This window comes from Macaca nemestrina, chromosome 10 (assembly GCF_043159975.1).
Source record: "Macaca nemestrina isolate mMacNem1 chromosome 10, mMacNem.hap1, whole genome shotgun sequence".
In the NCBI taxonomy this organism is placed as follows: domain Eukaryota; kingdom Metazoa; phylum Chordata; class Mammalia; order Primates; family Cercopithecidae; genus Macaca; species Macaca nemestrina.
Window position 1 is genome coordinate 73575367 of NC_092134.1, and position 15365 is coordinate 73590731.

The 15365-nt window shown below is 33.3% G+C and overlaps 1 protein-coding gene across 4 annotated transcripts in view; it reads right to left on the reverse strand.

The window, feature by feature from the left end:
• LOC105474050 (solute carrier family 16 member 7) overlaps window positions 1–15365 on the reverse strand; it is a 98122-nt gene that overhangs the window by 6178 nt on the left and 76579 nt on the right. For all 4 annotated transcript variants that reach the window (XM_011728370.3, XM_011728368.3, XM_011728367.3 and 1 more), the window contains exon 4: window positions 1958–2101. In XM_011728370.3, the coding sequence (XP_011726672.2) occupies window positions 1958–2101 (144 nt within the window). The remainder of the gene's footprint in view (window positions 1–1957; window positions 2102–15365) is intronic.

Here is a 15365-nt window from a genome sequence, read left to right on the forward strand (position 1 = left end):
ACAAGAACATGCTTTGGCGAGTAACAGAATAGCATGTTCTCTAACACTATACCTCAGCCATACCTGTGAGAAATGCAGAATGAGTGTAATTAAATCCGATTTATAAATAACAAAACTGACCAGCCTGTGGTCAAGTAGCTTGTAAGTGGAAGAACCCAAACTAAAATCCAGGTATTATGGTTCAGAGCTTAAGTTTTTTTTATCTTATATCATTTTCCCCATTCTGTCGCCTGGAACTTTTGCCTTCAAATGTTAATCCATATTTTCATTTGGAAATAGTTGCCATCTCTTTCTCATTCTGGCATGGTAAAACGAACATAGACCTGAAATAAGTAGAACTGATCTGCTCCAAAAAAGTACCTATTTTATATTACTGGGCAAAACACTTAGACTTCCTGACCTCGACTTCACCTAACAACACAAAAAGATTTTGCCAAAATAAAGTAAGTTCTAGAACTGTAAGATGTTAAATAAATGGCATTGTGATTATTTGCAAACATTTATTTATGAACAGCAAAATTCTGGGTACACTGTAAAGTACTATGTATTCATTTTTTACATTAATCATTCTAATAACTCCTTTAAAAAGACATATTATTTATCTAATTTTATAGATAAAGAAACTTAGGTATAAGGAGGTTAACGTACCCATGATCACACAGATAATATGTGTCAAGTTTAAATGCTAGATCTGTCTACTTTTGGAAACTGAAGTCAAAGTATTTGCTGATAATGATTTAAAGTAAATCCCTCATAGATGGACTTAATAATTAACTTTGGGGGCATCAAAGTATTTGAGACGCAAAGAATACAATTGTAAGTTGGAACACCAATAATGCCATTTATATCTGCAGTACAGGAAATAACAAAATCATCTTTTCCCTACTTGTAGGCCCATCCCGACTTCTACAGTCAAATGCAGTGGTCAATTTCTCTACACAAAAGAAAAGGCACTCTCTTCGCTATGACAATGCTTAGATATAAGATGATTTTCGTTTATAATATTAAATGCATTTTGTTATACCAAAAAAGGAGAGAGATGTGGATAGATTGTAAAGAGAAAGATTTTAACATCACTATTATTGTACGCCTCAATACATTTTTTTCACCAAATGATACATGAGTGTAAGATTACACAAGTGTAAATATGTTTGCCTTTTTATCTCTGGGCAGAAAGGAAAGATTCCGTTTCTTTATATATTGAAGTCCAATTTTTCCTAATATGTTGAATATAAATTTGTAATGCAATTTTTTATTTAGACTAATAAAAAAGTGATTTTTGAAGTGTACATATTGTTGTCAGTTTGAGTCAATAGATATGTGCATGAGAAACAACTATGATCAAGTGACAGTAGGTCATTTTTAATACTTGTGTTAGAAGAAAATGTGGCTCACCAAGCTTTTAAACAGGATCATTTCAATAAGAAAAAGAAGGAACAGAGTCAATGAGCTCTACCACTAATCGGAACAAGCAACAATAATTTTATTGTTGAAGCTAAATGAGTGCATCCAGAAAATATCTCTCTGGCATAATTTTAACATATTATGAGTGGAAAGTCAGATAGATACTGCAAATGGAAATAACTCATGAAAATAAGTTTTATAATAATTAAGGTATTTATTTACATCAGAAAGTCTATGTCCAACAACACCATCTCCACTGGCTGAAAAGTAAAAAGCAAAAAAGAAAAAAAAAAAAAAAAACTACAGCTGTTTTATTTTAAATTTATGTGATAATATGTAACTTGTCTGATAACTTTATTTTTTTAAAAATGAAATGTTTGGCCATTATATAGCTTGAATTTCATTTCAATGTACTAGATGGAAATACTTTAAAACTGCATTGTTTAAAAAAAGTAAATTCAAAGAAAATAAGAATTTTCTATTGTTCATTCTTCTCATAGAGTTTTGAAAACAACAGAAGAGTTAAGAATAAACTGAAGACTAAACGACTTACCTGTAATGAATCCCACAGTGAGGTACAGCTCGATCACGCTGCTACTGAAGGAGGCCAACACCATTCCAAGACAGCATAATAAGCCTCCTGCTATCACCACCGGCCGGCTGCCATATTTATTCACCAAAACACTACTTATAGGACCTAGAGCAGAGAGGAGATAAAGAAATACTCAGTTGCTATTGTCATTTATTTGTTTATCTTTAACATCCAATCATTTGGAAAGGCAAGAAAGCACATTTTAATGGTCAGAGGAGAAATATTAGTTCACATAAAATATAATGAGAACTTTCCAATACTTCACAAATGATCAGTTTGAGAGGTTATTTTCAGTCTTATGTATAAAAGCACATGAAATAATAAATTAGAAGTGTTCAACATATATTTTGTCACAACCATAATCATTCAAATCTTGATGGAAAAGTTTTTCAATAGAACATAGCTAAAATATCCAAAATATCTTAACAGATACAGGTAAATTTATGTAATAAAAAATCGAGGAATTACATAAATGACTTGTCTGTTAAAATTTTATTTTTGAGAATAATATGTGTATACACATACATATGCCATTAATTAGAGCTGAAATTGTTTTTTAAAATTATCTTCAACAATGATTTTTCTTTAATACCATAATTTGTTGATTCTGGGACACCTATTGTTTTCACATCCTATCATATTAGCAATAAGGATGTCTTACACCTAATGACTTCTTCCAATCTAGGTTCATCAAGAGGCAGTCATGGTAGTAATGTTGTTATCATGGACGATGCATGTTTGAATTTGCTTATTATTTCCTGTGGCTCGATTGGACAATGCTTAATCACATTTCAATAGAACCTTTTAAGGAGCATTTGAAAAACGAATATAAACATGGATCCTGATTTTTGCCTGAAAGATCTTCTGTTGACACATTCTAGTAAGGTAGAATAAATAGCAACATCAAAACTTAAAGATTGGGTGCAGCTCTTTGGATGAAATTACTAGAAAAAATGGTGGATCTCGCTGTTAAAATATATTGCACACTGACAAAGAGAATAAGCTTAGGTGTGAGATGTGAATGTTGAAAACTCAGACTCCAAAGTAATTTAGAAGAGTCAGATAGTGAAAGGGAAGAAGGTTTAGGAATGTCTTACCAATTTTTTAATGTATATTTTCCATTGTATGTCTGTGTGTGCATATACATAAAATATTCACAAGTGATTAAAATTATTAAAATAATCTGCATTTAAGTCTAAAAAAGTTCTTTTGGTAGTTATAAAAATTCTAAATGTTGAGAAACTGTTTTATTTCAGTGACAGCATTATTTTCTTTCTTGGTATACTATAAAATAACAGTGCAACTTAACAATTGAGACTATCTTAGACTCAATGAAATTCCATAGTATTTTATGGGACTTGTCAATGTATAAATGGCTTGCTTTGACATTTCATTCTTAAAGTAAAATTGTATTTCATCTGAAACTAGGGTCACTATTTGGAGGAAATAAATACTATGTTAGGTCAGAATTTTCAATCAAATATTTGGCCTAAAAATTTTTTAGCTAATACTATGGTGTTAAGAATTTCCAAGTGTATTGTATTTGAGAATTTTTACATGGATCATATATAAAACACATTGAGATTCATTTATCAATGCACCCATATCCTTTTATACAAATATAACTATGATTTTTATTCTGCAAAAAAAAATGTAAAATTAAACGTCAATGCCTAATATTATTTATTACTCCACAATATCTTTTGAAAGAATATTGGTAATAACACACAATTTCAGAAAGAGATAACAAACACAGAATACAAAAGTTTGCATTTATAATAGCAATCAACATAAAACTCTAAAAAGGCCACATGAAAGCTCTATAAAAACAACAGGGTTTGGAGGGAAGAAATCAATGTAAATTGTACTAGTTGTATAAAAAGAATATAATTATGTCCATAACATGGTAAAGTGCACCTGAAGAGCTGAAGGAAATTAATAATTATACATGTAGAGAATATACATAACACATATTATATAAGATATACCCCAGAGACATTGCAGGTGAGGTTCCAGAGAACCTTGATAAAGCAAATATTGCAATAAAGTGAGTCACAAATTTTTTGGTTTCTCAGTGCATATAAAAGTTATGTTTACACTTCAAACACTATATTAAGTGTGCAAAGAATTATATCCAAAAAGTGCACATAACTTAATTAAAAATATTTTATTGCTAAAACATTTAATGATAATCTGAGCCTTCAGTGATTTTCAGTCTTTTTCTAGTGGAGGGTCCTGTCTTGATGTTGATGGCTGCTGACTGATCGGGGTGGCAGTTGCTAAAGGCTGGGGTAGCTGTGGCAATCTTGTTGTTGTTGTTGAGACAGGGTCTTGCTCTGTCACCCAGGCTGGAGTGCAGTGGATTGATCATAGCTCAGTGAGGCCTTGACCCCCGAGACTCGAGACCCTCCCAACTAAGTCTCCCTAGTACCTGGGACCACAGGTGTGTGCCACCACGCCTGGCTATTCTTTTTTTTTTTTTCGTAGAGATGGGGCCTTGCTATGTTGCCCAGGTTGGTCTTGAATTCCTGGGCTCAAGTGATACTACCACCTCAGCCTCCCCAAATGCTGGGATTATAGGTGTGAGCCATTGTACCTCGTTGGCAATTGCTTAAAATAAGACGAACAGGTTTGCTGCATCAGTTGACTCTTCCTTTCATGCAAGATTTCTTTGTAGCATGTGATGTCATTTGACAGCATTTTACCCACAGCAGAACTTTCAAAATTTGAGTCAATTCTCTCAAACCTTGCCACTGCTTTATCAACTAAGTTTATGTAATATTCCAAATCTTTTCCAGTTATATCCACAATATTTACAGCATTTCCTTCAGGAGTAAATTATATTTCAAGAAACCACTTTCTTGGCTCATCCATAAGAAACAACTCTTCCTTGATTCAAATTTTATAAGACTGCAGCAATCTAGTCATATCTTCAGGCTCCACTTCTAATTCTAGTTCTCTTGCCATTTCTACAACATCTGCAGTTACTTACTTCACTGAAGTCCTGAACCTCTTAAAGTCACCCATGAGGATTGAAATCAACTTCTTCCAAACTCCTGTTAGTGTTGGTATTTTGACCTCTTCCCATAAATAATGAATGATTGTAATGTTATCTAGAACAGCAAATCCTTTCCAGAAAGTTTTCCATCTCCTTTTCCCAGATCCATCAGAGGAATCATAAGTATGGCAGCTGGTAGCTTACAAAATGTATCTAAATTTTAAGAATTGAAAGTTGAAATGACTCCTTTATCCATGAGCTACAGAATGAATGTTGTATTATCAGGCATGAAAACAATATTAACCTCCTTGTACATCTCTATCAGAACTCTTGGGTGGCCCAGGTACATCGTCAGTAAGCAGTAATATTTTGAAAGGAACTTTTCTTCTTAGCAGCAGGTCTCAACAGTGGGCTTAAAATATTTAGCAAACTATGCTGTAAACAAATGTGCTATTATACAGACTTTGCTATTCCATTTATAAAACACAGGCAGAACAGATTTGGCATAATTATTAAGGGCCCCCGAATTTTCAGAATAGTAAATGAGCTTTGCTTCAACTTAAAGTCGCCAGTTTCATTGGCCCCTAACAAGAGAGTCAGCTTGTCCTTTGAAGCTTTGAAGACAAGCATTGACTTCTGCTCTCTACCTATAAAAGTCCTAGATAGCATCTCCTCCCAATAGAAGGCTATTTCATCAACACTGACAATCTGTTGTTCACTGTAGTTACCTTCATCAATGATCTTAGCTAGATCTTCAGGATAATGCTGCAGTTTCTAATCAGCATTTGTTGCATCACCTTTCACTTTTATGTTAGCAAGATGGCTTCTTTCCTTAAACCTCATGAATCAACATTTACTAGCTTCAAACCATTCTTCTGCAGGTTCCTTACCTTCAATAGAATTGAAGACAGTTAGGGCCCTGCTCTGGGTTAGGCTCTGGCTTAGGGAATGTTGTGGGTGGTTTGATCTTGTATCCAAACTTCTAAAACTTTCTTCACTTTTCCTTTGCATTCACAACTTGGCTAACTTTAGTGCTAGAGACCTAGCTTTCAGCCTGTGCTTTCAGCACCTTTCTCATAAAGGTGAATCATTTCTAGCTTTTGATTTAAAATGAGAGACTTGCGACTATTCCTTTCACTTGAACACTTAGAGGCCACTGTAGGTTTATTAAGTGGCCTAATTTCAATACTGTTACATCTCAGACAATAGAGAGGCCCTAGAAGAGGGGAAGAGATAGCAGAACAGCTGGTCTATGGAGCAGTGAGAACACACACAACATTAAACTTACCCTCTTATATGGGCACAGTTCATGGCACCCAAAAACAATTACAATAGCAACATCAAAGATAACCATAACAGATATAATAATAATAAGACTTTGAAATACTGTGAGAATTACCAAAATGTGACACAAGACACAAAGTCAGCACATGCTGTCAGGAAAAATAGTGCCAACAGAGTTTCTGAAGGCAAGTTTGCCACAAACCTTTAATTTGTAATTAATGCCATATTTGCTAAGTGCAATGAAGTGAAATGCAATAAGTAGAAGTATACCTGTATTCCAATTTTTTGATTTTTTGCCTCTAAATGATAAAAGGGCAGTATAGTTATTTTCATTTCTTAAGTTTTGGTAAATGTTTTTGATAGACTTCTCAGAAATGCTAAGTTTATTGACTAGAAATAATCTTTTTGTTAATCAGATGGTTTCCAATTTTCTGCTTTTCACAATATTGAGGACAATTCAAATGAATTGTCAGCCCACAGATCATTACAAATAACATTTGATAATAAACCATTATGTGATTTTTGGCAAGTTCAAATAATTGACTAACACTGAAAATAAAATACTTTCCACTGTCATCTACTTTATTATGTGAACAAGTTACTCAGCCTGTACCTCAATTAAAAACCAAGAAAGAAATACAATAGAGACAAAAACCTGTATCTGCTTAGCTAGCACTAAAAAATATTCATCTATAGATACACAGTATGGCTACTGATTTCATTAAAAGACACATTTCAAGTCAAATGTTTACATTTTATTTAGTAATTATCTTATTTTGGTTGGAATCTGCTATAACAGTATTATAATAGAATATTTTAACCATGTAGTGTCTTATGATCCCAGAAAAATTTTTAAAAATTAGATATATGTGCAATGGTTTTGCAAATAAAAATAAAATGAATTGAAATACTTAAACCCATGAAAATAATTTGCAGAGATGTAACAAAAATATAAGTTCAAATATAGACTAAATACAGAATTTACCATTTTTCTATCCCATGATCATTCATTTATTTTTAAATGATTGATATTGAGCATCAGATTTTATTTTATTTTTTTTTGAGAAAGATGAAGTCTCATTATGATGCCCAGCTTGAAGTACAGTGGCTATTCCTAGGCACTATTATAGTGCACTGCAGTCTCAAACTCTGGACCTCATGTGATCCTCCCAGCTCAGCCTCCCGAGCAGCTAGGCTGTACTAGCCTGACTAATTTTGATATTGAGATTCCATTGTTGTTTTAGAAAGAAGTTACTGTTTCTGTTCTTATGTAAAAATTTGTAGTAGAAAGAAAATTCAAAAGAAATTTTTAGACCTTTTTTAGTTCTGGGAATGATTGTTTTACACTGAATATGTTCCTTATGGACAATTTGCAGTCAGTGGATAATTTTAGAGATATAAATTTTAGAGATAATTTTAGAGATATAAATAAAGCAACAGCACAGCTTTTCAGAATTTTATAAGACCTTTCATTCAATTCACAATGTGTCATAACTATATAAATAGTATAATAAAAGAAATGTAATTATGAATTTATCTTAACACATTCCATTTGGATATTCAAGCTAAAATGAAACAATTTAATAAGAAAACTTTTCATGAAGAGTTTCAAGAGAGTGTATAAAAAGAAAGGCTCCTTACTCATCCCATTTTATTCTGGCTTATGATATGAAAATTGTAAAAAATTTCTCAAATAGCAGGTGAAAAACAGAACAATTTTGACTCCAGAAACAGAGAAAATTCATATGACACAGGAGGATGACAAAGACCCACTCCATTTGTTCTCCTTGAGTCAGATTATATTAGAGAACAATTCAGCCAGAGCTTAAGTATGCCATTCATTCTATAGGGTGGTAGCCTGATACGGGCCCAAAGAAAGATGGAATCCCCTTAATACAATGGGCATAATGAGTAAAATCATATATAACATTGCATAAACACCATGTGCTACTTATTTCTCCCATAAAATGACCATGTTTAGGACTGCTCTTTTAGTAAATATGGGATGACGCCCAGATAACATGAAAATGCTCTGAATTTCTGTTTGGAAGCTTGAAACCAAGGGATCAAATAGATAAATATGTGAAAACAAATGAGTAGCCCTGCTAAGTGTTTCCTTGGGCATTTTGGCATTGTCATTTCCAAGGAATTATGCCTGGGCCTCAGGCATTCTTCTGTTTCTTGCCAAGAATATGTGTGGTTCACATGAAATAGCTACTGTTTAAGTTGATGTTCATTGATTTACACATGTACTCATGGTACATATTTTCAGAGAGCAATCTATGCTACAAATAAGACTATATACTACAATTTGGTATCATTGTGATTAGTTAGAAAGAAAAATTAAATAAAATTTAAATGAGCCATACAACGCAACAGTAATAAAAGAGTTGAACAAATAGATTCAGGTGTAAAAGGGAGTCTGTGGTAAATCACTATTTTCTATAGTCTTTGTATAACCAATTACTAGAGAGTTATATAAATGCATTGAGATTTTATATGTGCCATTACCAATAATAAAGCATTTACGTACCTTAAGTAGTACATTTACCAATCCAAATATTGGAAAAGTTAGAAACCTAACCATCAGACTTTGAGAGAACATAAATGCCTCTAAAACAGAAGACGAAAAAAGAAAGCTAAATCTTATCAACCAAGTATTTAACAATAAATAGTTCCATGTTCCTAGGAATGATTCTGATTGAGTAAAGCTTCACTGAATCCTAAAGGATGTGGAGATCAAAAAGTTTTCAAATATTCTACCTGTAAACACAAGTACATTTTGCAGTAACTTCTTCAATTAAATATCATATTGTCAAGACATATGTGAATTTTTTTAATATTTAAAGTATTTGAAGACTAGTTGTTTAAAAAATACACTTGGTTTAATATTTAACAGAAGAATCCATGCACAATGTTACAATATATTTCACTAACAACAATGAAACCATTCACCAATCTGCTCCTGGCTTCAGGTCTTTTTATTACAGTAGTCCCTCTTACCCAAGGTTTCACTTTCAGTGTTTCAGTTACCTGTGGTCAACAAAGGTCCAAAAATGTTAAATGGAAATTGCAGAAATAAATAATTCATAAGTTTTAAATTATGCAGTAGCATGATAAAATCTCGTGTTGTCCTGCTTCAACCTGTTTGGGATATGATGTGAATCTTTCTTTTGCCCTGTGTATTCATGCTGTATAGATTACCTACCCATTAGTTACTTAGCAGCCCTCTTGGTTATCAGGTTAACAGATTGCAAGAAGATAAAAGGCAAGTATACTACAGTTAGATATTTTGAGAATAAGAGACCACATTCACATATCTTTTATTTAAGTATATGATTGTTCTTTTATATGAATTGTTGTTAATCTCTTCTTGTGCCTATTTTAAGGGCATATAGTGTTGAGTACTATCTGTGATTTCAGGCCACCACTGAAGGTCTTGGAACATATCTCCCACAGATAAGAAGAGATTACTTTATATGCAATTGTGGGTTTACTATGAAATGCAGCTTAATCTCCAGAGCCCTGCACTTTCATAGGTCACTTCCAAGGACCTGGGAAGACCTAGAGATGTGTTCACATGGTCATAGGCTTAATAAAATTTGAAAGGTAAGACATATTCATATTTTCTTTTTCTCAAACAGTTTCTCCCAAATGGTATAATCTTTACAGGCAACAAAATCTAGATTTACTCCTGGAAATGCCAATGCTTTTTGTCTGCACTCTACATAAAAGTCTCAAGTTTAGATTTACTTTAGTTTCACAGGGCCAAGTTTGAATTGTTTTGTTCTTGTAATAATGGGGTATAGTTTCTGTGTATTTCTCAGACACTAAGATCTATGACAGATTTTTAAATTAATGTGATCCACAAAACTGGGAAAATTCCAGGGTGTTCACAAGAAACACATTTATTTTCTCTATGGCCATGAAGATCAGAGGCCATCTATTTTTGATCCACACATAAATCTCATTAGAAAAATGTAATTGCTAGGTTTAAAATGTCATGCTAATATTAGTTACTAGTGCAATTTAAGGAAGAAAAAAGACTGTTTATATGAACTTACCAAAAATAATTTTACAGAAAAGATAGCCTTTAATATTGTATAAGTTACCCTAAACACACCATTGCATTGTTCTGTCTCTCAGAGGCACAGCATCAGAGCATTCTGAAATAAAATATTTTCCCCTGAATTTATCTCAAATATAGCCTACAAATATTTTATAAAATATTTACTATTGTGCCTTAATAACATAAATCACAAGAAAGATGTCTATTTACATTCATTAATAAAACTGTTACTTTTCTTGAAGTATAAATATTGTTTTTCATGGTTCACCAATCTGTAAAGAAACATTGGGACATAAATAAAAAACTGTATTCTAAAGGCAAATGATAAAATTAAAAGTATCTGGCAAATAACCGATAAAATAAGAATTTCAAGGATATAACTTACCATGTTTATTTGTATCCCTAACTATTGTCAAGAGGTTTTAAGAAAAATGCCCATAAAGATGAAGTAAATCTTATTCAGTGAACAAGAAAATGGGGTCCTATTTTAATGACCCTCAAATGTTTCCAATGATATATAAAGAACAGACTTCAACAGAGAGATAAATGTGCAGCTATGTAGATAGGCAGATAGAAAGATGGATTGATTTTAGCTTAACTACTATGCTAGATACCTCTTTACACTCTACCCTAAATTGTTTACTTTCATAATTCTGAAGGATAAAAGTTCCAAGTTACATGTTTATTATTAAAATATTCAGTAGCCATCAGATTAGATTAGTATATGTAGTAGTAGATTAATATATGTCCAGTTTCAGAATGTACATGTTTTTCCTTAAGTAGAAAAAAAAGTCCATACAGAAGATTCATGAAAAAAACTAATGATTGACCCAAAATATTTTCCATATCAAATTATATAATACAGCTCACAGCTCTTAAAAATGGCAATGAGACTTGGAGATGAAACAATACATATGTGCATTAAAATAATGTTATGCACATAACATTATTATGTGAGAAATGAAAGCTATCTGACAAATGAAAATAAATTTGTCATAAATTGATGCCCAAGAACCAGTTCACTGTGAATTACAGACTTATCTTAAAACAAAGTGGCACAGAGATGTACATGTGGTACTGTAGCAACAATGAATAATTATCATAGTTAAGAAATTTGTTAAATTTATAGAAATGCCAATCATATGAGACAGTGGTTTACATATTCTTCTCAAATACATATTAGGTACATATAAACTGGTAATCATTAGTGACTCCATTCACATTCTACTGGGTCTATTTTCTTGTTTCTCCTTGCTTTATTTTTTACATCAATATTATCATTTTATTCTATTTACATTATGAATTATTATGATTGAATTAATACCCTATAATAATTATGCTATCCGTAGTAGAGATTCTACTCCCCTTTTTTAGGATACCTCGTGCTAGTTTCATTCAAAATAAAGTTTTAACATTTAAATTTAAATTATTCCCATCTTCCCTTGTAGAGGAAGTAGCATATAAGACAGTACAGTATCTGCTGGAAAATACAGAATATCCTTTAATAAGTGAAAATCTAATAATTATTCATAAGTTTTCTAAAATATTTTTGCAAATTTTATTTTATTGTGGTAAGAACACTTAACATGACATCTACTCTCAACAAATTTTTAAGTATATGATAAAAGCATGGTATAGTTTTTCCTAATTGTTTTGTTAATTGACAAATAAAAATTACATACGTTTGACCCTTGAACAGCACACTCTGTGTATGCAGTTTGGAATGCATGGAGGATTGGTCCCCCTAACCCCTGTGTTGGACCCTGTGTTGTTCAGGAGTCAATTATATGTAATATTTATTTATCAATTAACAAAAAATAACTAATAGCTAAAATAGCTAAAAAACTAATAGCCTTCTTTTGGCTCTGAAAGCCTTACTGATAACATAAATGATAGATAAACATACATTTTGTAAATGTATTATATACTGTATTCTTATAATAACTGAAGCTAGCCAGAAGAAAATGCTATTAAGAAAATCATAAGGAAGAGAAAGTATATTTACTATTAATTGAGTGGAAGTGGGTTATCATAAAGGTCTTAATCCTCATTGTCTTCATATTAAGTAGGCTGAGGGGGAGGAGGAAGAGAAGTTGGCCTGGCTGACTCAGGGGTGCCAGAGATGGAAGAGGTAGAGGGGGTGGAAGGGGAGGCAGGAAAGGCAGGCACACAGTGTAACTTTGTGAAACTACACAGAAATTTCTGTCTGACATTTTTGCACTTTCGTTTCTCTAAAAATGTTTCTATATAGTACTAATCTTCTTCCACCATTTGCTTTAGTTTCAGTGCTTGTATCACAGAAGAGCACAAGTCATTAAAAAAACATCAAAAGCAGTCTTGAATAATCAGAACCCTCTGTCAGATTATCTAATGTCAATTTGCTTTCTGGCATTGCTTTATCTTCTTTTTATTATTATTGTTATTATTATCATTATTATTATTATTATTATACTTTAAGTTCTGGGATACATGTGCAGAACGTACAGGTTTGTTACATAGGTAAACACGTGCCATGGTGGTTTGCTGCACCTATCAACCCGTCACCTACATTAGGCATTTCTCCTAATGCTGTCCCTCCCCTAGCCCCCCAACTCCCGACAGGCCCCGGTGTGTGATGTTTCCCTCCCTGTGTCCATGTGTTCTCATTGTTCAACTCCCACTGACGAGTGAGAACATGTGGTGTTTGGTTTTCTGTTCCTGTGTTAGTTTGCTGAGAATGATGGTTTCTAGCTTCATCCATGTTCCTGCAAAGGACATGAACTCATCCTTTTTTTACAGCTGCATAGTGTTCCATGGTGTATATGTGCCACATTTTCTTTATCCAGTCTATCACTGATGGGCATTTGGGCTGGTTGCAAGTCTTTGCTATTGTGAATAGTGCTGCAGTAAACATACAAGTGCATGTGTCTTTAGAGTAGAATGATTTACAATCCTTTGGGTATATATCCAGTAATGGGATCGCTGGGTCAAATTGTATTTCCAGTTCTAGATCCTTGAGGAATCGCCACACCATCTTCCACAATAGTTGAACTAATTTACACTCCCATCAACAGTGTAAAAGCAGCCTATTTCTCCACATCCTCGCCAGCATCTGTTGTTTCCTGACTTTTTAATGATCACCATTCTAACTGGTGTGAGATGGTATCTCATTGCGGTTTTGATTTGCATTTCTCAGATGACCAGTGATAATGAGCTTTTTTTATGTTCGTTGGCTGCATAAACATCTTCTTTTGAGAAGTGTCTGTTCATATCCTTTGCCTACTTTTTGATGGAGTTTTCTTGTAAATTTGTTTACATTCTTTGTAGATTCTGGATATTAGTCCTTTGTCAGATGGATAGATTAAAAAAATTTTCTCCCATTCTGTAGGTGGCCTGTTCACTGATGATAGTTTCTTTTGCTGTGAGGAAGCTCCTTAGTTTAATTAGATCCCATTTGTCAATTTTAGCTTTTGTTTCCATTGCTCTTGGTATTTTAGTCATAAAGTCTTTGCCCATGCCTATGTCCTGAATGGTATTGTCCAGGTTTTCTTCTAGAGTTTCTATGGTTTTAAGTCTTATAAGTCTTTAATACACCTTGAGTTAATTTTTGTATAAGGTGTAAAGAAGAGGTACAGTTTCAGTTTTCTGCATATGGCTAGTCAGTTTTCCCAACACCATTTGTTAAATAGGGAATCTTTTCCCAATTGTCCTGTTTCTTCTATGCCTTCTACCTCATTGTCTGGTGCTAGTTTGGAAACACTCATCTCCATCAAGTCATCTTCTACTAATTACTCTGGTGTGGTTTTTATTAGCTCTTGAATTTTCCAAGATCTGTATCTTGAAGCCCTTTACCTTCCCACCTTTTCTGCCATATCCACAACCTCTTTCATGATTTCTCTGATTGGCTGTATCATAAATTTTGTGAAGTCTTGCAAAACATTTTTTCTCTAGCAGAAATGTATTGCTTCAAGCTTGGTGACTTTCATGGCTTTTCCTATAACAATAACGGCATCTTCAAGGGTGTAATTCTTCCAGACATCCATGATACTCTCTATACAAAGGTTCTCTTCCACAGCGTTGACAATTTTTTTCCATAGAGTACCATGTGTAATGAGCCTTAAAAGTGCTATGACCTCCTTATCTAGAGGCTGAATGAGATACTCTGTGTTTGGGGGCAAGTAGACCACCTTGACACCTTTGGCATTGAGCTCATGGTGTTTGGGGTGGTCAAGGTCATTATCCAATATATAAAAAAAATGCCAGTACGGCAGCCCTTACTGGCAAGGTACTTCCTGAATTCAGGGACAAAGCATCAATGAAACCAATACAGAAAAAGGGTTCTCACTGTCCAGGACTTCTTGCTGTACAGCCAAAAGACTAGCAGCTGGTGTTGATCTTGCCCCTTCAAAACTCAGGGGTTATCAGCTTTATAGATAAGGACAGTCCTGATCATAAATTGCATTTTCTTAAAACAGTACAGTTAGCCTGTCCCTTACTACCTTAAATTCTCAATGCTAATTTCTCTTCCTTACTAATAAATGTCCTTTGTGGCATTTTTTTCCCCAGACTAGTACACTTTTGTCTGCATTAAAAACCTGTTAAGGCAGATATCCTTTCTTCTCAATGATTTTTTCAGTGGTCTCTTGGAAGTCATCTGCTGCTTCTTGGTCAGCAGAAGCAGTTTCTCCTGTTAGCTTGACATTTTTTAAAGACAAATCTCTTGTTAAAATTATTAAACCATAGTTTGCTGGTATTGAATACTCTGGATTTAGATATTTCATTTAGCTCGTACCTTAAGTTGTCATTTGCTTGTTTTCAAATCATATTAAAGTGCCGATTTACAGGTATGTCTTATAGCAATCCCAAACCTACATAAAAGCTGCATTTTCAATACAAGATAAAAAGTTTGCAAAAACTATGAAGTTTTCACACCTGTTGGCAGAGCCTGCCACAAAAGTTTCATAAATTTCCTTTTATTTTCTTACAGTAGTAGTTTTGCTGTATTCAATTATCTTGAAATGAGAGACAACTACAGTAGC